We start from the raw sequence: 27,752 nt of genomic DNA on the forward strand, positions 1-27,752 counted from the left end.
GCTCCTCATGCACGTGGAAGTTTGGTGTCTGTGACGTCAGTTTTACGTTGAGAATCAGCTGATCCGCCCAGATTCAGAGGACTTCAATCTGTAACGGGAAGCGGGCAAACGGAAAGTAAGTAAACCTTCTTTTTCCCAGTTCTTCTGGAAGTTCTGGATGTAAGGTCCAAGCAGATAGGTCCACCTGAGTGGGGCGCATATTTCCCCTTGTGGCGCAGCATTTTCCCGCAGTGTGTGCGTCTTTGTCGCAGTTCCTGAGCTGCATGCAGTTTATTGTTGGTTTGAAACCAGCTGCTAGCTGGAGGTTAATGATGAAGGATTTTTGTATAATTACATGTTTCATTACAGACCAGCTGTAATGGTCCAGGGATGGATTGTTATAATTACACGTTTATTACTATTTTATTTCTTGAAGAGGTTTAATCTATAAAACTGTGGTGTGTGGATGAACCAGGTAGCTCACCACTACCTGGATGTCTGAATGAAACTTCACAGAACTATGTTTTCAATGGTGGATCATTTTAAGTGGAAAAGGTCTGTAGATTGTAAGCTGTGATGTGGTTGCTTGATGCCACGAAGCTGCAAAGATATTACTACATCTGTCCAGCAGGTAGAGCCCTTGTCCTCCTACATTATAAAGCCTTTTCATACAGAGTGGTATGAGGGAATTAAAATGCCAAAAATCAAGAGCTGACATTTACAAGTTAGGAGCAGGATTTCATATCTTTGCACTGAAAACTTCTTCTTTCTTTCAAATATTTTCTGTTCTCCCTCAAACCATGCTCAGATTTAAAGATTTTTGCACAGATATTTTCTCCTCCTGTATGGGGAAAGTGCTTCGCATAAGGTTAAAACCGGAAGTATGAAAAGTAAACAAAATAAAAAATTAACAAAAATTAAAGCTGCAAGCAGGCCTATGTAGCCTGGCATCGCCTACTCCACCTGCCGCTCAGTTCCGCGCGTCACCATTAGGCGGCAGTGTGAGCAGGCTTTCATACAATCTTCGGTCAAGCCGAGCTCTGTTCTGCTGAGAAGCATTCAAAATTTGACTGAAATCTGACCTTGCTAATGAAAGCTACTCGTTTGTTAGTGGGCGGGGCTAAAGTGATGTCATCAATTGACTGCATCAACATGTTCAGCATTGATCCACAATGATGCATACCAAATTTGAGGTGGATCCGAAGATGCATGCAGGAGATAGAGCACTTACTTGCTAGGGGGCGCCGGTGATCCAAATTCCAATGTAATCCAATAGAGCTGTTTGGGGGTTGACAAAGATCAACCACATTCAGTTTGAAATAAATGTGTAATTTAGAGCCAAAGTATGGCCATGGCGTGACATCAGAATTTGCTACGCCACCACGGCCACACCCTCTAGCCAAACCTCTTAGTACTGGAAACCAACTTAGACCATCCCTAAGGGGGGTTATCTGTCATTGGCGACAGTTTCGTGTTCATTAAGTGACTTGGGTCAATTATGGACCTTCCACATGAAGACTTTACACTTCCTGTTCTGAGGTTGCGGGGCTTCGACGATGTCAGGATTTGACCATTGAATATTGTTCGGGGATCAATTCCAGAACGTTTCGTGTCTCTGAGACTTTCCTTGTAAGAGTTATAAAAAGTTATATTTTCTTTGCGAGTTGTCAAACTTTGAGGCCTGGCTCCGCCCCCTCAGCATGCTCAAAAACTCACAATTTTGATAACTTTAGATCCTCCATCCCTTCTGAGCAAATTGACCAAATTTGAAGCTGATCAATCAAAATCTCTAGGAGGAGTTTGATCAAATTCGGAGGCTATAAATGTCAAAAATGGGATCAAAATTGAAACTTCAATCCAATATGGCAGACTTCCTGTTTGTTGTAGGATGTGGGTGCAAGAGAGTTTCACGTGGGTCTCGGCGATTTGTACAATTGTACCAAATTTCATAACTATATGATAAAGTATGGTCAATGTAGAGGCTGTTTTGAAAATTTTTGGGGGGGGGGGGGGGGGGGGGGTGTTGAATATGTTAAAGCCGCACAAAAGGCAATTCATTTATTGCCTGAATAATCATAATGAAAAACGGAGCGATTACAATAGGCCTTCGCAGCGCTTAGCTGCTCAGGTCTAATAAAGAAATAATGAGCCAAGCATGTAAAATCAAATGAAAGTAACTACAGAACCACGCAGTAAACAAAGGTTTGTTTCTGTTTTATGTGGGGAAAAATTCAGCAAAAATATTTCACTGTCACATTTCTATTATTTACAGCACTTTCTTCACATTTAGTGCATTTTCTTACATTTATTGGTAAATGCTAAATATAAATGTTAAATCCATATCTAAGATGTAGATTTATATTCTTACATCTAAATCTATTAAATCTACCATGTCTCAACGTGTGGCCACGCCCCCGGTGCACTGGAGGCGGTGCGCGGGGGGTGTGGCCACGAGTTAATACGTTGAAGGGGCGTGGTTAATTATAATATCTGCTGAAGATTTAACTCCAAGATACAAGATTAGTATTTAAGATATAGATTTAGATTCAAGATTTGGACCAATATTTGAATCTGCTGATTCTGCAGGTTTTCCCAGTATCAAAGCTTGTAGAAGTCTTTAATTTTTATCATAGGTTCTTTCAACTGTGAGTGATGGAATCTAAAACAAAAATCCATAAAAACCACATGGTGTGATTTTTAAGTGATTAATTTGCACTTTATTGAATGACATAAGTGGGTGTTTTATAGATAAAGTTGGTATGATTTGCCTGCATTAATCCTACTTTGAGGGATTTCCTGTGTGTTTTGCAGATTGAAACGGACTCGTCTGTTCTGTGGTTGTCAGAGAAAAAAGAACCCGCCTGTCTAAAACTGTCCAGTATTTCTGACAGAAATTTCTGCTCAGTGTTGGATTGGACCATGCAGACAGAAAGGAACAGGAGAGGATTTAAGCAGCATTTTGTTGAACGTCAGCACTTGAAGCTCTCAGATCTAAAAACAGAAGCTGAAAATGCAGGTTTGACAAACAAATACCTGAACAAAACAAACATCCCAGAATATCCTAAACCAGAGTTCCACACGAGTCTTCTGAAACATGAAACTACAGGATCAGCGTTAGGTGGGATCAGGAAGGATGGAGGCTTCAGGAATCCATACGGAGGACCCCTGATATGGTGGAGTCTGGCTGTGGGACCAGAAGAGTTGAAGGATGCAGAGGTGAGGCTCGTGGAGAAGACTTTCCCAGATCGGATGGAGGTAGAAGATCCTGAGCAGCAGAGCTTCCTGTGGAGGTTTGCCACCTCTCCAGCCTTCGTGGAAACATCCCGGCTGGGCACGTACCGCTTCACCTTCCCCCTGGAGGAGGTTCTGACAGCCTACAAAGACCAGGTAAGACCCCTCTACGGATCAAATTGAGGAATATCTGCCGGGGTCTCTGCAGGCCTCACGTCAGTAAAGGACTATATATCCCATATGATCCAGAAGCACTTTGGGATTCCCAAAAATAAGCTGTATGGTGTCACAAGGGAGATGGAGGATGGATGGATGGATGCAGCAGTTAAAGCTACAACACATCCTAATTAAACTTGTAGTTTTTCCCACTCTGTTCTCTTGTTCCATCTCCCATTACATGAAGCAATTTATGAATACCGATCGATAAAGATTTCCTGGAGTCATTTTTGATCCATTCTTCGTGCGCACAAGTGTCCATCTGTTCTAGAACGTCTATGGCCCTAAAGGCTCTAAATTGTCCAATTGTCTTTTCTTTAGTTTTGCCTGGGAGCCCAACCCATCATGCGGATGTACAGAACCGTGCTGTACTCACAGGAAGTAATGCATGTGGTTCTGGTCCATAGTCCGACCAGTGAAAAGGAGTACTCCCAGTACCCTTTTCTGAGTGACCGCCCAGATGCCGTGTGTGTTTACAGAGACGGTCATTTTATCTGGAGGCCAGAGGCCATGTGTGGAACTCATTGGTAAGAAAGAGACACATGCTCAAGGTTTTTCCTCATTAATCCACACCAGGGTTCCCCAGGTGAATATTTCTGACCTGTTTGGAGCTACCCCACAGTTTGTAAACTGGAATCTACATAACACACATTGTTCCTAGTAGCAGCTTGTGATGATTCGGTGTTGGACGTTCAAAGGTTTTATTGTTGTTTCTTCCTGTCAGGTACGAGCTGATCTACAGACATAAAACCAGGCAGCTGGAAGCCTGGAGTGCCTCCTCCCCTCCGTTTTATGTTTGGGATCATGTTGCTGTCGCCCTCCATGTTGGTCAGAACCAGGTAGTTTCACTGTTCATATCTACAGTTTGGGTTTGCACCTTCTGCAGTTCACACTGATTGGTGCTAGGTAATCTTTGCAAACCCAGCAAGAAGAACCCATGGTTTTTCCCAGGTTACCCTGTGGAGAACCTTCTTTTTATGTTTCGGGGGGCGGGTATGAAGCACCACTAGGGGGCTCCACTCAAACCCAGACTACGGGGTGTGACTTTTCACAGATATGTGTGTTGTTGACGCGTTTTCTGTCTTGTGATCAGTTCATTGTTGGAGTTGAGTAAATGAGGTGATAATAATAAAATAATAAAAAAGCCACCTGTGCACTTTGTGTATCCTGATTAAAAACTGAGGCTTGTTTCTGTTTTGATTTAGATCTGGACTTCATGTTTACTCTGTGTTCCAGTTACAGACGTCCAACTGGTTCTGGATGGATGGATGGATGGATGAGTGGATGGTTGGGTGGATGGATGGATAGATTGATACCAAAGCAGAGGTTTGACAAACTGACATCATTCCTTCTGCATCTTCTGCATGACAAGCTTTACTCCTTTTTCATTTTTCAGGTGTTGAAATTTAATGTTGATCAACTCAGAAACAACCTGAAGTTTTGCCAGCAGGATGCAGTGAACTATGGCCAAACCAGTGAAGACCCAGATGGTTCTGATGATGCTAAAATGGTGGTGAAGAGACTGTGGCCAGGCTGGAGTGGCCCTCTGGAGATGGAGAGCTCACTGAAGCAGCATTTTACAGGTAGGGCAGGTTTACCCTGGCCATCATCCATCTGAAACAGTTAAAGCGGTGAAGGATTTTTCTTTATTTAGATTAAATTGTGGCAGACCACTAGGGGGCTCCACTGAAACCCAGACTACAAGGTGTGACTTTTCACAGATATGTGTGTTGTTGACGCGTTTTCTGTGCTGTGATCAGTTCATTGTTGGAGTTGAGTAAACGAGGTGATCGTTTTCCTTACCCATCCAAAAAATAATAAAAAAGCACCTGTGCACTTTGTGTATCCTGATTAAAAACCGAGGCCTGTTTGTGTTTTGATTTAGATCTGGACTTCATGTTTACTCTGTGTTCCAGTTACAGGCGTCCAACTGGTTCTAGTTGGGTGGCCTGGAGTTGACAAGAGCTTCAGTGGGAACACCATATTAGGAAGAAATGCCTTCAGGACCAGCGGTGGTGCAGCCAGTCCACCCTCAGGTAACCTACATTAACAAACAGACTGAAGCATCCAATCTAAAACATCACCTAAGAGAAACCAGTCAGTTTCTGCAAAGGAAAAAACACTTTAATATAATCTTTTCTGCAATAACTCTGACAACTTCACAAAATCTAAATCCATTTAAAATGAGTTTTCTTCCACTGATCCGTCCACATTTCCTTGCATGGTTGCGGGATTTTACCTTAGTACCTTCTTGCTGCAAGGGAATAGTGCTACCAACTGCCCACTGTGCAGCCCAACAGTAGAAAAATTAGACTTTATTCAGTTTAATAATATTAAAACTACAGAGTCTGGTTTAACACATATGGTTCGGCCATCTTTAGTACTGAAAAGGTTACATGTGTCAGCAGATAATGACATAATAAAAGAAATTAAAGCGGGGCTTCCGGTTTGCTGATGAGCCGATCCTGGTTGAATAGGTTTAAAACCCGAAGAAAACCCTTATAACTACAAATTGGTTGTGAAAAATACTCAAAATGGATAAAACACTTAACGCCAAGGTAAAGGAAAGGAAGGCAAGATCTTAAATACAAGGAAAGATCCAGACTGAGAACACTGCTAAAGAAGAGCAAGCTAGCAAAGACAAGCAGCCTAGCTGGGTGAAAGGAGATTAATAAAAAGTTGTGTCCATGTGATGTCCATGACATTATAAAGGCATCGTTGGAACAACAAAGAAAGCTTCAGGAGAAATTGACTGATTTAGAAGGATGGATGAGAAGGAATAATGTTCGTATCTGGTGGCTTAAAGAGGGAATAGAGGGAGACTATGTGCAGAAATATGTGGATAAACTCATCCACGCTGAGCTGGGTGTGGCGGAGGATGTTGATCTGGAGATACATAGAGCTTTAGCACAGAAACCACCACCAAACAAGCCCCCAAGAGCGATCACTCAACTTTTTGAAGTTCGAGATCAAAGAGAGAATCATCAGAACGGTTGGAAAATGGAGATGAAAGTAGAATAACAGAGAGTGACGTTTGATCAGGATTATGCAAATGAAGTGGCGGCCTCAAAAACATCCTTAAAGAGAAGGGGATCCAGTTCCAGTCTCCCATGGACACACTGAGTGTTCACTGGCCAGAAGAAATCCAGGTTTACTACAGCGCGTAGGATGCAGCGAGAGCGATGTGGCAGAGAGGATGGTAGATACCAGACATGGGGGACGAGGGGCCGACACTGATTGAGAAGCTTGAGAGAAGTTTGATGCATATATGAATTAAGGGTTGTGGACTACAGAGACTGGAGAAGGTTTCGACCAGGAGTCCCGGAGGACTATTAAAATGCTAGACACTTTTAGCGAGCTTTGGAGAGCCACCTATAAGGGAGATCTCTGCCACTAGGAGGGGGGGAGGCTCTCATTAGGAGAAGCTTCACCCCCCCACCCACCAGCAGGGGAGAGGGGGGCTGTTGTGAGTCCTTCAAATGCCTTGGGAGTCGTCACACTTATTAATATATACAGATCCTTCTCAAAATATTAGCATATTGTGATAAAGTTCATTATTTTCCATAATGTCATGATGAAAATTTAACATTCATATATTTTAGATTCATTGCACACTAACTGAAATATTTCAGGTCTTTTATTGTCTTAATACGGATGATTGTGGCATACAGCTCATGAAAACCCAAAATTCCTATCTCACAAAATTAGCATATTTCATCCGACCAATAAAAGAAAAGTGTTTTTAATACAAAAAACATCAACCTTCAAATAATCATGTACAGTTATGCACTCAATACTTGGTCGGGAATCCTTTGGCAGAAATGACTGCTTCAATGCGGCGTGGCATGGAGGCAATCAGCCTGTGGCACTGCTGAGGTCTTATGGAGGCCCAGGATGCTTCGATAGCGGCCTTTAGCTCATCCAGAGTGTTGGGTCTTGAGTCTCTCAACGTTCTCTTCACAATATCCCACAGATTCTCTATGGGGTTCAGGTCAGGAGAGTTGGCAGGCCAATTGAGCACAGTGATACCATGGTCAGTAAACCATTTACCAGTGGTTTTGGCACTGTGAGCAGGTGCCAGGTCGTGCTGAAAAATGAAATCTTCATCTCCATAAAGCTTTTCAGCAGATGGAAGCATGAAGTGCTCCAAAATCTCCTGATAGCTAGCTGCATTGACCCTGCCCTTGATAAAACACAGTGGACCAACACCAGCAGCTGACACGGCACCCCAGACCATCACTGACTGTGGGTACTTGACACTGGACTTCTGGCATTTTGGCATTTCCTTCTCCCCAGTCTTCCTCCAGACTCTGGCACCTTGATTTCCGAATGACATGCAGAATTTGCTTTCATCCGAAAAAAGTACTTTGGACCTCTGAGCAACAGTCCAGTGCTGCTTCTCTGTAGCCCAGGTCAGGCGCTTCTGCCGCTGTTTCTGGTTCAAAAGTGGCTTGACCTGGGGAATGCGGCACCTGTAGCCCATTTCCTGCACACGCCTGTACACGGTACACATGGATGTTTCTACTCCAGACTCAGTCCACTGCTTCCGCAGGTCCCCCAAGGTCTGGAATCGGCCCTTCTCCACAATCTTCCTCAGGGTCCGGTCACCTCTTCTCATTGTGCAGCGTTTTCTGCCACACTTTTTCCTTCCCACAGACTTCCCACTGAGGTGCCTTGATACAGCACTCTGGGAACAGCCTATTCGTTCAGAAATGTCTTTCTGTGTCTTACCCTCTTGCTTGAGGGTGTCAATAGTGGCCTTCTGGACAGCAGTCAGGTCGGCAGTCTTATCCATGATTGGGGTTTTGAGTGATGAACCAGGCTGGGAGTTTTAAAGGCCTCAGGAATCTTTTGCAGGTGTTTAGAGTTAACTCGTTGATTCAGATGATTAGGTTCATAGCTCGTTTAGAGACCCTTTTAATGATATGCTAATTTTGTGAGATAGGAATTTTGGGTTTTCATGAGCTGTATGCCAAAATCATTCGTATTAAGACAATAAAAGACCTGAAATATTTCAGTTAGTGTGCAATGAATCTAAAATATATGAATGTTAAATTTTCATCATGACATTATGGAAAATAATTAACTTTATCACAATATGCTAATATTTTGAGAAGGACCTGTATGCATCACCAGACAGTGAAAAACTCTGTTTGATATTATAACGATGGAAATGGAGGGAATCTTGACTTGCGGAGGGGACTTTAATGTAGGATTTAATTATGATTTGGATACAAGCAAAAGGTAGACGAAGAATCATATCACAAAATTTATAAATTTCAAACTAAAGGAACTAGGAGTCATAGATATAAGTCGGGAAATAAATAGAGAAGATAGAGACTATACACATTTCTCACACTCCACTCAACATATTCCAGGAATGATTATTTCTTGGTGACAAAAGGAGATAAACACAGGGTAGAGGAATGTAAGACAGGTGTAACAGACTTGTCAGACCATAGTGCAGTTTATTTGACAATCAATCTAAATAATAGGAAAAAGAATACAATCTGGAGACTAAATGTGGGGATACTGAATAATAAAAAAGTAGTGGAAGAAATAAAGAGATATAATCAGAAAAATAAACTGCAACAATAGCATAAATTAAATGGACAATTAAAGGAATTAGAAAGACAACATCATAATATGAACGACACAGACACATTTAAAACGATTAAGGAAATCAGAAGGAAGATTGATTTGGTTTTAATAACTGAAACTGTAAAAAAAATAGATTTGTGAAGCAGACTACAAAGAGGGACCCAAAACAAGCAGATTATTGGCCAAACGGATTAGGAGACAACAAACATTAAACACTATCTATAAAATTAGAAATCCCACAAACAACAAGTTATTAAGTGAACCAGAGGACAACTACAGGACACGATAGACACAGCCAGAGGCAGCTGATGTATAAAAGCTTTTCTCCAACATCTGGATCTGCCATCAATAGATGAACGTCAGAACAGTTAAACCGGAATCAGAATCAGAAAAGCTTTATTGCCAAGTACGTTTTTGGACATACAAGGAATTTGTTTTGGCGTAGTCGGTGCAATACAATACAAATTAAAAAGTATAAACATATCTACACTATAATATAAATATATGTGCACAGTTTTAAGTGAGTGAGAGTAAATATAGAGCAGTATAAGATGCAAGAGCAATACAACAGTGCAGATGATCATTGTGCAAGTAAAGCAGGAGTCCAAGCTGAGCGTTAATGTAACACATAGAGTTACAGGTTACAGGTGTCCTGTCAGCAAAAACAGGGGGGGTGTGGGGGAAAGGGAGAGTGTCAGGGTGGTTTCTGGGCTTTGTTAACCAGGCTGGTGGCAGATGGGAAAAAACTGTTCTTGTGGCGTGAGGTTTTGGTCCGGATGGACCACAGCCTCCTGCCAGAGGGGAGAGTCTCAAAGAGTCTGTGACCGGGGTGGGAGGGATCAGCCAGAATCTTCCCTGCCCGCTTCAGGGTCCTGGAGGTGTACAGTTCCTGGAGCGACAGTAGACTGCAGCCAATCACCTTCTCAGCAGACCGAATGACACGCTGCAGCCTGCCCTTATCCTTGGCTGTAGCAGCGGCGTACCAGATGGTGATGGAGGAGGTGAGGATGGACTCAATGATGGCTGTGTAGAAGTGCACCATCATAGTCTTTGGCAGGTTGAATTTCTTCAGCTGCCGCAGGAAGAACATCCTCTGCTGGGCTTTCTTGATGAGGGAGCTGATGTTTGGCTCCCACTTGAGATCCTGGGAGATGATGGTTCCCAGGAAGCGGAAAGATTCCACAGTGTCAATTGTGGAGTCACAGAGGGTGATGGGGGCAGGTGGGGCTGGGTTCTGCCTGAAGTTCACAACCATCTCCACTGTCTTTAGAGCGTTGAGCTCAAGGTTGTTCTGGCTGCACCAGTCCAACAGATGGTCCACCTCCCATCTGTACGCGGACTCATCACCATCAGAGATGAGTCCGATCAGGGTGGTGTCGTCCGCAAACTTCAGAAGCTTGACAGACTGGTGACTGGAGGTGCAGCTGTTGGTGTACAGGGAGAAGAGCAAAGAAGAGAGAACACAGCCTTGGGGGGAACCGGTGCTGATGGTCAGGGAGTCAGAGACGTTCTTCCCCAGCCTCACGCGCTGCTTCCTGTCAGACAGGAAGTCAGTGATCCACCTGCAGGTGGAGTCGGGCACACTCAGCTGGGAGAGCTTCTCCTGTAGCAGAACTGGGACGATGGTGTTGAAGGCAGAGCTGAAATCCACAAACAGGATCCTGGCATAGCTTCCTGTGGAGTCCAGGTGCCGGAGGATGAAGTGAAGGGCTAGGTTGACTGCATCATCTACAGACCTGTTGGCTCTGTAGGCAAACTGCAGGGGGTCCAGGAGGGGGTCGGTGATGTCTTTTAGGTGTGAGAGCACAAGGCGCTCAAAGGACTTCATCACCACAGAGGTCAGGGCGACGGGTCTGAAGTCATTAAGCCCTGTGGTCCTTGGCTTCTTGGGAACAGGGACGATGGTGGAGGACTTGAAGCAGGCTGGCACATGACATGTCTCCAGTGAGGTGTTAAAAATGTCTGTGAAGACTGGAGACAGCTGATCAGCGCAGTGCTTCAGGCTGGCTGGTGAGACAGAATCCGGACCAGCAGCTTTCCGGGGGTTCTGTCTCCTGAAGAGTTTGTTGACGTCCCTCTCCTGGAGGGAAAGAGCCGTCCTCGGCGTGGGTAGGGGGCTGGTGGGGGGGAACTTCAGGGTGGGGGTTGGAGGCGCCAAGGCCCCTCTTGAGGTTGGAGAGGTGGGGGTGGTGGATTGTGGCTGCAGCTGTTGGGGGGCGTCGTGGGAGATGGTTGCAGGACTGTCCCTTTGTCTTTCAAAGCGGCAGTAGAACTCGTTCAGGTCGTTGGCGAGGCGTCGGTCGTTGATGGAGTGGGGGGCTTTTGGCTTGTAGTTGGTGATTTGCTTGAGCCCTTTCCAGACAGACGCAGAGTCGTTGGCTGAGAACTGGTTTTGGAGCTTCTCAGAGTACAGTCGTTTGGCCTCTTTCACTGCCTTGCCAAACTTGTACTTGGCCTCTCTGTATATGTCTTTGTCCCCACTCCTGAAGGCCTTTTCCTTATCCAGTCTTAACCTTCTGAGTTTAGCTGTGAACCAGGGTTTGTCGTTGTTGTAACTCACCCTGGTGCATGATGGTACACAGCTGTCCTCACAGAAGCTGATGTAGGAAGTCACAGCCTCTGTGTACTCGTCCAGACTGTTGGTAGTAGTCCTGAACACATCCCAGTCTGTACAGCCTAAACACGCCTGGAGATTCTCCACAGCCTCACTGCTCCACTTCCTTGTCGTCCTCACAACAGGTTTGCAGAGCTTTAGTTTCTGCCTGTATGCAGGAATCAGGTGGACCATGATGTGGTCGGATTGGCCCAGTGCAGCAGGTGGGACGGCGTGATAAGCGTCTCTGATGGTGGTGTAACAGTGATCCAGAATGTTGTCCTCTCTGGTCGGACATTTTATAAACTGTCTGTATTTGGGGAGTTCGTGGGTGAGATTACCTTTGTTAAAGTCACCAACGACGATTACTAAGGAGTCCAGGTTGGTCCGCTCCACACTCAGTATCTGGTCGGCGAGCATGCGCTGTGCGACCTGCACGTTAGCTTGCGGCAGGATGTAAACACCGACCAGGATGAACGAAGCGAACTCACGGGGGGAATAGAAAGGCTTACAGTTTAAGATGAAGGATTCCAGGTCTGGAGAACAGTGCTGCTGAATCACTGTCACATCGTTGCACCAACCACTGTTGAGGTAGAAACAGATTCCTCCACCTTTCGCTTTGCCGGAGAGTTCCGTGTCTCTGTCCGCTCTGTAGAGCTGGAATCCTGCCAGCTGCAGCACAGAGTCCGGTATTAATCCACACAGCCACGTCTCCGTGAAGCACAAAACTGCCGATGAATAAAAGTCCCTGTTTTTCCCCAACAACAGTTGTAGTTCCTCCATTTTGTTGGGAAGTGAGCGCACGTTAGAGAGAAATATACCAGGTAACGGTGTTCGTAGTCCACGCTGGCGAAGACGTACCAGAACCCCAGCCCGTTTCCCTCTCTTCCGGCGTTTCACCGCGTGAACAAAGGTGAGCGGAACCTTTAACCAGAATGTCCAAATATTCCAGAGCAGTAGGTAGAAAAGTTGGAAATAACTCATCTGGTGTAGTAGCCCTGATGTTCATGAGTTCTTCTCTGGTGAGAGAGCTCCGGGTACCATCACAGAAGACCGTTTTAAAGCAAAAAACTAAACAAAACAATGCGAACCAACACGCCGAGGCGACCATCTCAGTCACTACAGAGAAAGAGACGAGGGATGCAATTAGTAGAACAAAATGTAATAAAACTCCAGGTTGTGATGGGGTCCCATCTGACTTTTATAAGATATTCAAAGAAGCGCTAAGCCCAGTAATGTTTTTAATTATACCATGAAGGAGGGGAAAATTCCACCATCCTGGAAAGAAACAATAATCTACATAATACCAAAAGCAGGTAAGGATAAGGAACTATGGAGTAGCTCCTGCCCAATATCAATACTTAATGTTGACTATAAAATATATACGTCAATAATCTCCAAAAGATTTGAGACATTTATGCCTGAAATTATTGATGAGGACCAAACAGGCTTTATAAGAGGATGGCAGGCACAAGATAACATGAGGAAATCTATACATATAGGCGAGGAGGCCTAAAAGAGAAAAGAAAGTTTGCTACTTGTGAGTATTGGTGCAGAAAAGGCGTTTGACAGTGTGAGATGTAGTTTTATAATGTTTTAAAAAAGTTTAGTTTTAATGAGAATTCTATCAAATGTAATAAATCATTGTATCACGAGCCCACAACAAGAGTCAAGTTGAATGGAAATCTGACCAAATGAAAGAAGCTAGAGAGATCAGCAAGACAGGGCTGCTGTCTACCTCCAACACTTGGACATCTTTATTGAACCCCTGACCCAAGCAATCAGGCAGAATCAGAACACAGAGGGAGTGGAAGTAGGTGGTTCACAACACAAATTAGGTCTATTTGCAGATGATTTCATAGCAAACATAGGAAAACACGATGTGAGTTTTCCTAGGCTGATGGACCTACTGGAGGAATATGGAGAATATTCTGGGTACAGACTAAACGTGATGAAGACACAGATTCTGGCTCTAAACTACACTCCAACAATTAAAGTCAGAGATAAATATAGACTTAAGTGGGATACAGGCAAAATTAAATATCTGGGAGTAAATATTACAGAAGGAAAAGACAAATTATACAAGGCAAATTCCAAGCATTAAAAGAGACTTAGGAAGATGGGCAATGCAGACTCTAGACTTTAGCTCAAGAATTGAAATAACCAAACTGAATATATTGCTGAGATTACTGTATCTCTACCAATCCTTACCCAGACTTATACCGCCAAATCCATTCATAGAATGGGATAAAGGGTTTTTGAGATTTATTTGGGGAGAGAAGCAGCCTAGGATCAGATTTGTAACATTACAATTACCCGAAGATAAAGGTGGTATGATCATCCCAAACTTAAAGGATTATTATTATGCAGCAAAGATGAGGCCCATAGTTTGTTGGTGTGACCAGAATGATGCAGCCAAATGGAAACCTATTGAAATGAAGAATGGGAACTATCAAATTCAAAAATTATTAGGGGATAAAGAATGATATAAAATAGAGTATAACCAGTTAGACCCCATAACTAAATTCACACTAAAAATTTAGAACATGATATTAAAGAGGCACAGATTAGAAAAAGAAACAAAGATCCTGAAATTGTTAAAATATGATACTAGAGTCCAGGCAGGAAGGGATGATTTCGGTTTTAGGAGATGGGATAGGGAAGATATCACGGCAATAAACACAATATTAGATAAGGGGGAGATTAAAACAGACTAACTGTGGAGTAAAATGGGGTATTCAATTTAATAACTGATGCGTATAAAGGAAAGATGGGATGGGTGATTTCAGCACTGCACCAAGCTCGTTTGAAGAGAACGGGGAACTCGACTTTCTATATAGAAGAACAATGGCAACGAGAACTTGAAAATGAAATGACAGAGGAAGATTGGTATTATATTTGCAGGGTGCAGCATACTACCACCGGGTCAAGAACGTGGCCAGAATTCAATTGGAAAAACATAATTAGATTATGTCAAAGACAAATCTAATTATTTAGATGTATTAAAATATTGCACAAAGGTAAGAACGGTGACATAAATATTAGAAAATTCCAAAGCAAAACGGTTTATTTTTAAGATTAAATATGATTATGAGAAATTCATATCTAAAAAATCTAATTATGTTTTTTAGATGTTTAATTAGATTATGTCAAAGACAAAAGGGAGGTTTGAACCAGAGCAGAACCAAGGCTGGAGGTTATGTGGACAGAGGAATATAGAATATTGGTAATAGAGTCTAGAGGTCCTAGACTATGAGATACCCAAGACAGACGTGGTTTTATATCTGGGAATCTGATGGAGGAAAACACACGGAGCCCAGATAGATACTTAATTAAGGCGCTGCTAGCAGCCAGCAAAAAACTATAACAAGGAAGTGGCTCAGAGCTGATCCTCCTACAGAGGAGCAATGGCTGAAGACAGTGAAGGAAATATTCGACATGGACAAATTCACATTTGTACTCAGGATACAGGATGGAAAGTCTGAAGCAAAATGGGACAAATGGATTGAATATAAAAAGGGGGGATTGACACCACAGATTAGCTGATGGGAGAATTAGTCTGAGATCTTGGTGATATCCCATTCATCTCTAATGGAAGGACCCCCATGTCACTACGTCGACTTGCATTTTATGTTTTGTTTTAAATGCGTTTGTTTTTCTCTATGTTTTACTCATATAATACTGTTTCTTGTTTTCTTGTAAAAACTTTTTCCTTAATAAAATTTAAGTGTCAAAAAAAAAAAAGAAATTAGTGCTGCTGCAGGTGTTCTGCATCATCACCCCAACGCCTCCGGCAAGCCCACCACTCGATTCCCCACATCGACACTAGGTGGTCCTGTAAGCGAGTTCCAGATTACTTTCAGTTTGGCTACAGTGAGGAGGCTTCAAAATTCATCCAGAGCCCGACCTTCCTGATGGAAGCTGTAGTCCTCCTGTTTGCTGTTGAAGGATTAATGAATCCCCACTATAGTATTTTGAAAATGTCTTTTGAAATTATTAGAATTAACAACTTCTACAGACTGTCATGGAGGGTCATTCACAAGTTTGACACATCCAATAAATTTCATTCAACTTCACGATTGTGTCCCACTTGTTGTTGATTCTTCACAAAAAATTAGAATTTTATATCTTTATGTTTGAAGCCTGAAATGTGGCAAGAGGTTGAAAAGTTCAAGGGGGCTGAATACTTTCACAAGGCGCTGTATTTATTATTTACTGAACAGCAAACTGTGCACACATATGGAATAAATTCACAACTTCTTAAAATATAAGAATTTATTTACAGAAACAATTCAACTCCAATTTAAACATACAGGTCCTTCTCAAAATATTAGCATATTGTGATAAAGTTCATTATTTTCCATAATATCATGATGGAAATTTAACATTCATATATTTTAGATTCATTGCACACTAACTGAAATATTTCAGGTCTTTTATTGTCTTAACACGGATGATTTTGGCATACAGCTCATGAAAACCCAAAATTCCTATCTCACAAAATTAGCATATCATTAAAAGGGTCTCTAAACGAGCTATGAACCTAATCATCTGAATCAACGAGTTAACTCTAAACACCTGCAAAAGATTCCTGAGGCCTTTAAAACTCCCAGCCTGGTTCATCACTCAAAACCCCAATCATGGGTAAGACTGCCGACCTGACTGCTGTCCAGAAGGCCACTATTGACACCCTCAAGCAAGAGGGTAAGACACTGAAAGACATTTCTGAACGAATAGGCTGTTCCCAGAGTGCTGTATCAAGGCACCTCAGTGGGAAGTCTGTGGGAAGGAAAAAGTGTGGCAGAAAACGCTGCACAACGAGAAGAGGTGACCGGACCCTGAGGAAGATTGTGGAGAAGGGCCGATTCCAGACCTTGGGGGACCTGCGGAAGCAGTGGACTGAGTCTGGAGTAGAAACATCCAGAGCCACCGTGCACAGGCGTGTACAGGAAATGGGCTACAGGTGCCGCATTCCCCAGGTCAAGCCACTTTTGAACCAGAAAAAGCGGCAGAAGCGCCTGACCTGGACTACAGAGAAGCAGCACTGGACTGTTGCTCAGTGGTCCAAAGTACTTTTTTCGGATGAAAGCAAATTCTGCATGTCATTCGGAAATCAAGGTGCCAGAGTCTGGAGGAAGACTGGGGAGAAGGAAATGCCAAAATGCCAGAAGTCCAGTGTCAAGTACCCACAGTCAGTGATGGTCTGGGGTGCCGTGTCAGCTGCTGGTGTTGGTCCACTGTGTTTTATCAAGGGCAGGGTCAATGCAGCTAGCTATCAGGAGATTTTGGAGCACTTCATGCTTCCATCTGCTGAAAAGCTTTATGGAGATGAAGATTTCATTTTTCAGCACGACCTGGCACCTGCTCACAGTGCCAAAACCACTGGTAAATGGTTTACTGACCATGGTATCACTGTGCTCAATTGGCCTGCCAACTCTCCTGACCTGAACCTCATAGAGAATCTGTGGGATATTGTGAAGAGAACGTTGAGAGACTCAAGACCCAACACTCTGGATGAGCTAAAGGCCGCTATCGAAACATCCTGGGCCTCCATAAGACCTCAGCAGTGCCACAGGCTGATTGCCTCCATGCCACGCCGCATTGAAGCAGTCATTTCTGCAAAAGGATTCCCGACCAAGTATTGAGTGCATAACTGTACATGATTATTTGAAGGTTGACGTTTTTTGTATTAAAAACACTTTTCTTTTATTGGTTGGATGAAATATGCTAATTTTGTGAGATAGGAATTTTGGGTTTTCATGAGCTGTATGCCAAAATCATCCGTATTAAGACAATAAAAGACCTGAAATATTTCAGTTAGTGTGCAATGAATCTAAAATATATTAATGTTAAATTTTCATCATGACATTATGGAAAATAATTAACTTTATCACAATATGCTAATATTTTGAGAAGGACCTGTATGTCAACCAACAAACTCTTTACTAGGTTAGAAACAATTCAACTACAACAACCAAGCAAAATGAACGAGTAAAGAAAAACTTGGGACGAACTATGAAGGAACAAGAAAACCAATAAAAACCATAACCAATAAAATGATGCAATATTACCATTCAGTGTTATCTATGTTTGAGAACCAAGGTTTATCTTGAGGAATTTGGATTGAGAACAAATCAGGTTTGGAACAAAAGCAAATCTATAGATAAAACATAATTTTAAGGTTCCGATACCTTCTTCTTTATCCAAAGAAATGTGAGCAGTATTTATGACCACTACTTCCTTTTGTTGCTTTCCAGAGTTTTGTTTCAGAACTATCCTTAGCAGGGTTGTGTAGGTTAAGTCTTATTAATATCATAGGATCCTTTCCTGCAACATTTACTCCCATTACTACATAAAACCCATGTTTAATATCACTTAGCCTCATATTTGCTGGCATTATACAGATTGTTATAGAGAGCAGTTATAGTTAACAACAAATGGTTTCTATCCTGGAAGTTCCTGAAACCAGTTGGCCTCTAGTGAAGCTCATTTTCTCTTTTAACATTTTTTCATATCTATCTCGAGTGTTGGTATATCCCCCTGGGGCAGTATTCCACGAATAAGGGAGGGATAACTATAATTATGCCAATTATGCAAAGACAGGTCAGAGCATGCCAGGGGAAAGGCCCCATATGGGCCATTTCACAAGTTTTAACTTAACTAAAAGAATTGTCTAAAAACTGAATCGCTTAACTTATAATATTTCTATCAGTTATGATTTTATTTGAATTTATTTATTTTTATTCCTCCCTTTCACTCACTTTTTCTCCTATGTCCCTCAGGTGCTTTCTGACTTCTCTGAGGTTTCTTTCAGTAGGTGGTTCCCCTTTTCTCCACTGTGATTTGTTCCAGGGTTTACTGACCTTTTGTTGTTCTTCATCCAACCACACTTTCAGACTGTAAGTGGTTGAACTTACCACTTTAAAGGGTCCAATCCACCTTGGCTCGTTCCAGGTTCTGTGGAACACTTTTCTGTACACCCACTCTCCTTCAGCAATCTGCTCCGGCTCTGGTCCTGCTGGATCTACGGTTAGTACTTCCTGTACGTTGTGAGACAGAAATTTTACAGCAGACAGCAATTTCTTTAAATAATCATCAAATTCCTCCCTTTGCGAGCCCAGTCTGGACTCGCAACCACTGCTCAGCCGAGCAGTTAGAGGACAGGGCATTTTCCTTGCTGTCAGTAGCTCTTGTGGGGTCAACCCCATTTGTTCATGTGGTGAAGAGCTGAGGGTAAACATCACCAGGGGAAGTGCATCCAGCCAGTTCAGATTTGTGTCAGCACATACTTTTGCAAGCTGCTGTTTGATAGTTGAGTTAAATCTTTCCACCGAACCCTGAGATGCGGGGTGGTACGCAGAACCACATTTGTGCTGTTTCAGTGTCAGTAAGTAGGAGGATTTGCTGCTCTGACTTTTGAAGGGCCACTGTTGCAGGGCAGGACTGTTTACTGCACACATCTACCTGTTCTTCCCTTCCTTCCTCAGTATCACTCCAAACGTCTGATGATGCTGCACCACTCCTACCATGTGTTCCTTTTAGGAATGCAGTTTAACTACTACATTTAACTGTGCATGCAAGGGTTCTATCATACGAGACATCTGCTCAACTTGCTGATCCTTTTCCTGTCTTTATTTTTTCAACTTCAGTATCTTCTACTACACCTTCAATTCTAACGTTTCCTGTTAAGACAGGAAACTGTTGTTCATTTTCTTTTAACATTTTTGCATTTTCAACTTTATGGGGTTTCATTAGTGCCAAAAATATGTTTGTGTCTATGTAAGCTGTATATGTTAGTTGCTTATGTTAGTCCCAGCCCCCCCGCCAATTTTGATACTTTTATTTAGTAAAGCTACTTTAGATATTTATGGGACTTTTATTTTTTAACCACATTGTGTCTAGCAATCTTAAATGAAAATCCATGTTCTACATCAGAGATCTTCATCATGGAGGTGACACCATATCCACCATATCTGTACTTCTGCAACCCCACACTGGAATAAAATAAAAACAGTTGTGGAAAGTCACTATAGGCTTCATTTGTAAGAATATGTTCCTTAAAATAATTAAATAAATCCACCATAAAAACTGCTCACAAATTGCAAACATTTTGCAACCATTACTGACAATTATGAAATTAACTCTTTTTCTATTTTATCTGAAAATTGTTATTGTGAGTGTTAATTGTCGGGGGTTGGGACTAACATAAGCACCCAACATGTACACTGCTCCAAAAAATAAAGGGAACACTCATATAACATCCTAGATCTGAATGAATGAAATATTCTCATTGAATACTTTGTTCTGTACAAAGTTGAATCTGCTGACAACAAAATCACACAAAAATCATCAATGGAAATCAAATTTATTAACCAATGGAGGCCTGGATTTAGAGTCACACACAAAATTAAAGTGGAAAAACACACTACAGGCTGATCCAACTTTGATGTAATGTCCTTAAAACAAGTTAAAATGAGGCTCAGTATTGTGTGTGGCCTCCACGTGTCTGTATGACCTCCCTACAACGCCTGGAGATGCTCCTGATGAGACGGTGGATGGTCTCCTGAGGGATCTCCTCCCAGACCTGGACTAAAGCATCCACCAACTCCTGGACAGTCTGTGGTGCAACGTGACGTTGGTGGATGGAGCGAGACATGATGTCCCAGATGTGCTCAATCGGATTCAGGTCTGGGGAACGGGCGGGCCAGTCCATAGCTTCAATGTCTTCATCTTGCAGGAACTGCTGACACACTCCAGCCACATGAGGTCTAGCATTGTCCTGCATTAGGAGGAACCCAGGGCCAACCGCACCAGCATATGGTCTCACAAGGGGTCTGAGGATCTCATCTCGGTACCTAATGGCAGTCAGGCTACCTCTGGTGAGCTCATGGAGAAAGAAATGCCACCCCACACCATTACTGACCCACTGCCAAACCGGTCATGCTGAAGGATGTTGCAGGCAGCAGATCTCTCTCCATGGTGTCTCCAGACTCTGTCACGTCTGTCACATGTGCTCAGTGTGAACCTGCTTTCATTTGTGAAGACCACAGGGCACCAGTGGTGAATTTGCCAATCCTGGTGTTCTCTGGCAAATGCCAAGCGTCCTGCACGGTGTTGGGCTGTGAGCACAACCCCCATTTGTGGACGTCGGGCCCTCATACCATCCTCATGAAGTCGGTTTCTAACCGTTTGTGCAGACACATGCACATTTGTGGCCTGCTGGAAGTCATTTTGCAGGGCTCTGGCAGTGCTCCTCCTGTTCCTCCTTGCATAAAGGTGGAGGTAGCGGTCCTGCTGCTGGGTTGTTGCCCTCCTACGGCCTCCTCCACGTCTCCTGGTGTACTGGCCTGTCTCCTGGTAGCACCTCCAGGTTCTGGACACTACGCTGACAGACACAGCAAACCTTCTTGCCACAGCTCGTATTGATGTGCCATCCTGGATGAGCTGCACTACCTGAACCACTTGTGTGGGTTGTAGAGTCCGTCTCATGCTACCACGAGTGTGAAAGCACCACCAACATTCAAAAGTGACCAAAACATCAGCCAGAAAGCATCGGTACTGAGAAGTGGTCTGTGGTCCCCACCTGTAGAAACACTCCTTTATTGAGTGTCTTGCTAATCACCAAAGATTTCATCCTGTTGTCTTTTTCATTTGAACAACAAGATGTGAAACTGATTGTCAATCAGTGTTGCTTCCTAAGTGGACAGTTTGATTTCACAGAAGTTTGATTTACTTGGAGTTATATTGTGTTGTTTAAGTGTTCCTTTTATTTTTTTCAGCAGTGTACATCTAACATAGACACACAGACATATTTTTGACACTAATGGAACCCCATACACATATGATGGAGGAATGCTAAGGGGGAGAGCTGTTGTCTCCATGTCTTTGTAGAACAGGAAGCTGCGAATCACAAAAAGATGCAGATTTGACAGCAGCCTGAAACTGGGGGCTTGTGCCCACTTTTCTTTTCTGGGCAGGGGTTTGCTTAAAACAGTTTTTGAAATGGAGGCATGTCAACTTATACTGGTCATTTTGTTTCAATTCCTGCTTCCTGTTTTTTATTTAGACAAGTTCCCTGAAACAGCTTTTATTGCCCGTGCTGCACTAATTCTTTGCCGTAACATGTTTAAATAAACCTGTCTCTGAATAGAGGAGGGGGGAGGCCCCTCCAAATCACCAAATACTCTTTCAGCATGCATGTCTTCACACCAGCTTTAAAAGAATCCAAATGGAGTTTAAACGAAAATTCAATATGGAAGACTCACCACTCACTCCACTCTGGCTGCTCCAATCAACGGCAGGTCTGTACTTCTCCTCAGCCAATCATCTCCCAGGGCATCACTTTTAAAAACCTTCTGCATTGAAGACACCGCTCTTCTGCTGAGCTTCGACCCTCCTCCACCCCTTCTCCACCATGGCTCCCAACTCCTTCCAAATATACCAAGGCCTACGCCACCACCAGGATCGGGACGTATCTAATCGTAATCCTAAGATGTTTATTCAAACCCACCTCATCCTCAGCGTTTACGTCTTCCTCCGAGGTCCGAGTGCAAAATAAATAATATTTAATTAATAAACTCTTTAACCATCATCTTGTTGTTTTTCCATTATGTGAGTCTTTCCAATTGAATTGTTGTTTAGTTGTTCAGCCTGGATTTCAATTTATGATCCTTTGTCTGCCTCTTTAAAAAAAAAAACAAGGGAGTCTTCAGGAAAAAGGTCTTTATCAGACTCATTCATACTCACACCAAGATTCACAAAGCTTGACCTTTTGTCAAAAATCAATTCAGAACATTTTCACTCCACCAATCCATCACTAAAGTTTGTCAACCTCTTTCACACGGTAGATTCACAGAAGAAATACCATTAACTTTACACAGGAATTCTAGGTCACAAAATCAAATTCAACATCAAATTATGGCCCACCATGGACCCAAACCATCAGACGGGACTATTTTTTGCCTGGCCTGAGCAAGGCGCCTCTGAAGTTTAGTTTAGTTTAGTTTAAGTTAAACTATTAACCTAAACTATCAACCGATCTGCAATGAGTTTGTATTTTTATCTCAAATTTTTATTTCCTGTTTTAAGAGCCACAAACTAGTTTTGTGACCTATTTTCTCTTACTCTTTTATCTCATTTCTCTGTCTCTTTTCTCTATTTCATCTCTTTCATCTTCATTATTAATAATGGACAAGAAAACTGTCTCTGCAATCAAATTAAGAGAAAAATGGAAAACCCAGATAAGGATACTAGGGTCGACCTTGACAGGGAAACGTCTGCTAACTTTTAAAAGCTGCTCAACTGATTGTGGTGCACTTGACCACTGTGAAGGTCGGCCCCAGTTTCACCTCAACAGGAGTCCTCTGTATAACGATCCTGATCCTGTTCTGGAAACCTGAATCTCGGTGGGACCTCCGATTTGTCTCACCCCTTTTGGCTGGCGGTGCAAAACCAAGTTCTTTGGTCCTGTCACAATTTTTTTCATCAATTTCTTTACACCGTGGACTTCACCTACAACAAGGACAGCTTTCATCTCCAGAAACTCTCTGACGACTCAGCCATTGTGGGCTGTGTGTCTGAGGGGAACGAGCCGGTACCAGTCAGTCATCGTAGACTTTGTGGACTGGTGTGAGTGCAACCGCCTGTGCCTGAACACCAGTAAGACGAAGAACATGGTGATCAACTTCAGGAGGACACCACTTCACTCACTAGTGAAAGTCCAGGGGGAGGACAGTGAGTCAGTGGACAGTTTTAAGTACATCAATAATAAACTGAACTGGTCCCATAACACCAACACCCAGTACAAGAAGGACCAGAGTCGCCTCAATTTTCTGAGAAAACTGAGCTCCTTCAGAGCGTGCAGGCCTTTGCTCAGGACTTTTTATGACTCTATGGTAACCTCTGCTATCCTCTACTACTGTCGTCTGCTGGGCCCCAGGCCGGGGCCCTGCAAATCATATTATAATATTGATTTAAACATTGTTAATATGTTATTGTTCAAGTCATCTATTTATTCATAAATTAAAAAAATGATCTTTGGTATTCATTTTGTTTTATTTACAGTGTTATGTTTTTTCATATATCTATGAACATAAAAATTATTTTGCACATTTTAAATGACTGATTAATGAACAAAGATGAAATGAAAAAATAATGAAACAAGAACATTTTGAACAAACTTAGATTGTAAGACAGTACAACTGCTGGATTTCCTTTAGGAATAAAAGAAAACGGAGCAAAACTTAGGCTCCATCTTTACGGCTTCACAGCTCATTGCTTCACGCCGTTGCGGTTGCTAGGCGACAGACGTTACGTTGAAATAAAGGCGGGAAATGCTGGTGAAGGCTAGACCGTCCAGATTCACAGATGGCCTCTCCAGCCTTCGCGGTCTTTGCAGCCACCAAAGACCCCGGCATTCGTCGATCGGGTCCTTCAAAGGATGCAGCCTCTGAATTTGGACACAGACTTTTTCTTGTTTTGGAGGGTTCTATCTGTGTACCAAATTTCACGTCTACATCATGCCGCTTGTCTTCACTCAGTTTAGGGGGCGCTGTAGAGCAGTTGCCCATGTCCCTTGTTAACTGCATTAAAATGCAAAAAATTTACTAGACAATTTTGTGCAAAGTTTGGTAAGTTTTCATATTTTTCAGAGAAGAATAATAAGAAACACAAATGTGCTGCGAAGGCCTAATAAACCAGATACTGTAATGAGGTTAATCTGAAGTCAGATGAGCAGACACACACACAAACAAACAGCAGAAGCAGTAAGAGAATAAAAATACAAAAATAAGCTTAGACCATAAATGCATCTTTGGAAATATTTCAATCATTTAACTTAAGATGATGAGAAAATATGAATTGTATCTCAGGCTACAAATCCAAATGCACCCAGAGGGACAAAAAAGCTTAATATTTGGAGACTTGTTCTGTGGTCTGGAACTAGAACTGAAGTGACCATGGTGACCATCGTTACATTTGGACAAAAAAATGTGAGGCTTCCAATCTTGAGAACGTCATCTCAAGTCTGAAGTACAGGGGTGGCAGCATCATGATGTGGGAGTGTCCTGCTGAAGAGGAAACTGGTGGTCTTCTCAAAATAGATGGCATCATGAGGAAGAACATTTTTCAGAAATATTGAAGCAACATTACAAGACATCAGCCAGAAAGTTAAAGCTTTGACACAAATTGGTCGTCCAAATGGACAATGTCCCTCAGCACACCACCAGTCAATGTTCTGGAGTGGCCATCACAACGTCCTGATCTCAGTCCTATAGAAAATGACTGGGCAAAGCTAAGGTGTGTGAGAACAAGGAGCCCCACAAACCTGACCCAGTTACATTGATTCTGTCAGGAGGATTGGGCCAAGATTCCAGCAAGCTGTGGTGAGAAGCTTGTGGAAGAAAACCCAAAACATTTGATCCAAGTCAGACACTTTAAAGGACGATTCTAATAAATACTGAGGAGATGGATAGAAACTTCTGAATTTATTCTGATTGAATGTCAGACTGAGAGGGACATAATTCTGTGTCTTCTTGGATGTAAATGTTTGGTTTCAGCTGTTGTTGGGATACCTGATAATTCAGTTGTTTATGCTAAAGTCACGTTCAAAAGGCGCCATTGAAGACTGTGAGCTGTTGGTCTGTTTTCTGTCCTCAGGTAGAACCCGGTGCTGTCTGCAGAGAGGAAACATCTTCAACACGGAGGTGACCATCATCAACACTCCAGGATTCTCAAGAACATCCAACCCTGAGGGGAGGAAGGAGATCTTCAGATGCATCAACCTGTCGACCCCAGCAACCCACGCCATCCTGCTGGTCATCAGACTGAGGTTCATCACTACAGATGTTGAAGAAACAGTGAAGCAGATGGAGGAGATGTTTGGGGAAAATGTCTGGAGCCGCACCATGATCCTCTTCACCCACCAGGACCAGGCTGAACCAGACATCCAGAGACATCTGCAGCAATGTAAAGCTGAGTTGAAGGAGCTTTTCTTTAAAGGAGTTGATACATATCAGGTCCTCAATAACAACCCTGGCCACAAAGATTCCCAGCAGGTCTGGGATCTCCTGCATAAGGTCGCAAAACTGCTGAGTAAACTTAAGTAAATTCTAAAGTATGCAGTGAAGCCTTCATATCAGGACGCTCTTACTTTGTTTTTCCTCTACTTCTTCTACTACTTAAAAGCATTGCTCACGTCACATCCTCTTCCTGATTTTAGTTTGCTGGGACACGGCATGCATTCCCATTGCAAGGGAACCGCTCCAGGGTCCGGATAAACCGTGCCGAGACCAGCAGTTGTAACTGTGCCAGCGTATGGTTCTCTGGTCCGTTTCAGGGTCCGGGATGGGTTTACAGTGGTGTGGTCAGACTGCATAATACATGAATGTTCTATCAAGCAGTCCAATGAGTCAGGGGTGGACTGGGACTGAAAAGCAGAACTGGACTTCTTCTTTCGTCCTCTTCTCCAATGGACCAACCCGATGCTGGTCCTCCAGTCCACTGGTGACAAACAGAACATCCTCTCAGCATGTCAGTGCCAGGTTTACAGTTCAACACTTTCTGTTGAAACAGGAGCTTAAAATGTTTTCATCCTGACACCTTCCTGCTGTCCCTCAGCATCTGTCCTGCAGCTTTTCATCATCGTTTCATCATCGTTAGAATAAATAAGACTCAAGAAATAAATGTTGGGTCATTATCACCACATGTAGGCACATTTTAATATCTTTGTTACTTGACCATGGAACATGGAGCTTTTTTTGGCCTTCTGCTGTTGCAAACGTGGAGATCAGGTGTTCCAATCTCTTCCATGGCCACGGGTGTATAAAGTCAACCACCTAGGCCTGCAGATTGTTTCTACAAACATTTGTGAAAGGATGGGCTGCTCATGGGAATTCCAGCGAGGTATTGTGATAGGATGCCAGATGTGCAATAAGTCAAGTTGTGAAATGTCCTTGCTCCTACATATTCCGCTGTCAGTGTTAAAAGAAAATGGAAGCGATTGGGAATGACAGCAACTCTTCCACGAAGCAGTTGGCTACTGTATGTAAACTGATGGTGGCGGGGCAGCGGAAGCTGACCTGCATAGTGCGCAGAGGTCAACTTTCTGCAGAGTCACTTGCTATAGACCTCCAAACTTCATTTGGCCTTCAGATTAGCTCAAGAACAGTGTGTAGATGGCTTCATGGACAGGGTTTCCATGGCTGAGCAGCTGCATCCAAGCCATACATCATCCAGTGCAAAGCGTCAGATACAGAGGTGTAAAGCCTGACGCCACTGGAGCAGTGGAGGCGTGTTCTCCATCTGGCAATCTGATGGATGAGTCTGGGTTTGGTGGTTCCCTAGAGAACGGTACATGTCTGACTGTAGTGTAAAGTTTGGTAGAGGGAGCATTATGCTGTGGGGTTGTTTTTCAGGAGCTGGGCTTGGTCCCTTGGTTCCAGTGAAAGGAACTCTTAATGCTTCAGTAGACCAAGAGATTTTGAACAACTCCATGCTCCCAGCTTTATGGGAACAGTTTGGAGATGGCCCCTTCATATTCCAACATGACAGATGTTGTGGAAAAATTTCCATTTACCAAGAGAAGAGAGCAGAGATCGTCACTCAAGTCAGCTTTATTGATTACCAAGCGCATGGGAGAGCAGTCAGACAGCGCCCATTTCTGCAATAAAATGTTTTTAGTGGTTTGATGTAATATTCTAATCTTAAATGACGTGCTTTCATTGGCTGGAAGCAGAAAATCATCCTAATTAACAGAAACAAAGGCTTGAAAACATCAGTCCATGGAGTTAATCTGTATAATTGTTACTGGAATAAATGAGCTGTTCAGTAATAATCTCATTTATTTGAATGTGACTGTATTTACACACAGCTAGACCTTTATGTACAGGATAAATGCACCTGACATTTAAAACAGCGATGTGTAAACTATGAGAGCGACTGTACTGTGGCAATCCAAACAGGTCCAGGTTTTATGACTGACAAACATCTACCTGCTGTTCCTGAAACCTGGAGCTGAAGCATCACAGGTTTGTTCAGCAGGACAGCTGATCCTGACATCGAGCTCAGGTTTCCTCTTGTCCACAGAGGCAGAACCACAGAAGAAGAAAGAGGACGCAGTGAGCAGCTGGAAGAA

At 43.0% G+C, this 27,752-nt stretch overlaps 1 protein-coding gene across 1 annotated transcript; it reads left to right on the forward strand.

Moving 5' to 3' along the window:
* Positions 1-15: 15 nt before the first annotated feature.
* On the forward strand, positions 16-27,610 carry LOC124876488. Its single transcript, XM_047379317.1, has 7 exons — positions 16-115; positions 2,791-3,366; positions 3,748-3,953; positions 4,151-4,265; positions 4,823-5,009; positions 5,343-5,462; positions 25,277-27,610. Exons 2-7 carry the CDS (start codon positions 2,899-2,901, stop codon positions 25,723-25,725), a joined length of 1,545 nt encoding a protein of 514 aa, XP_047235273.1. The 5' UTR covers positions 16-115; positions 2,791-2,898; the 3' UTR covers positions 25,726-27,610.
* Positions 27,611-27,752: the final 142 nt, after the last annotated feature.

The sequence above is a fragment of the Girardinichthys multiradiatus genome, chromosome 11, assembly GCF_021462225.1.
Source record: "Girardinichthys multiradiatus isolate DD_20200921_A chromosome 11, DD_fGirMul_XY1, whole genome shotgun sequence".
Lineage (NCBI taxonomy): Eukaryota > Metazoa > Chordata > Actinopteri > Cyprinodontiformes > Goodeidae > Girardinichthys > Girardinichthys multiradiatus.

Excerpts from the sequence above, each read along its gene's own strand:
- LOC124876488 (XM_047379317.1), top strand. The coding sequence starts at position 2,899 with ATGCAGACAGAAAGGAACAGGAGAGGATTTAAGCAGCATTTTGTTGAA. Across the intron at positions 3,367-3,747 it reads TGACAGCCTACAAAGACCAG|TTTTGCCTGGGAGCCCAACC; the intron begins GTAAGACCCCTC and ends TCTTTTCTTTAG. Across the intron at positions 5,463-25,276 it reads TGCAGCCAGTCCACCCTCAG|GTAGAACCCGGTGCTGTCTG; the intron begins GTAACCTACATT and ends TTCTGTCCTCAG.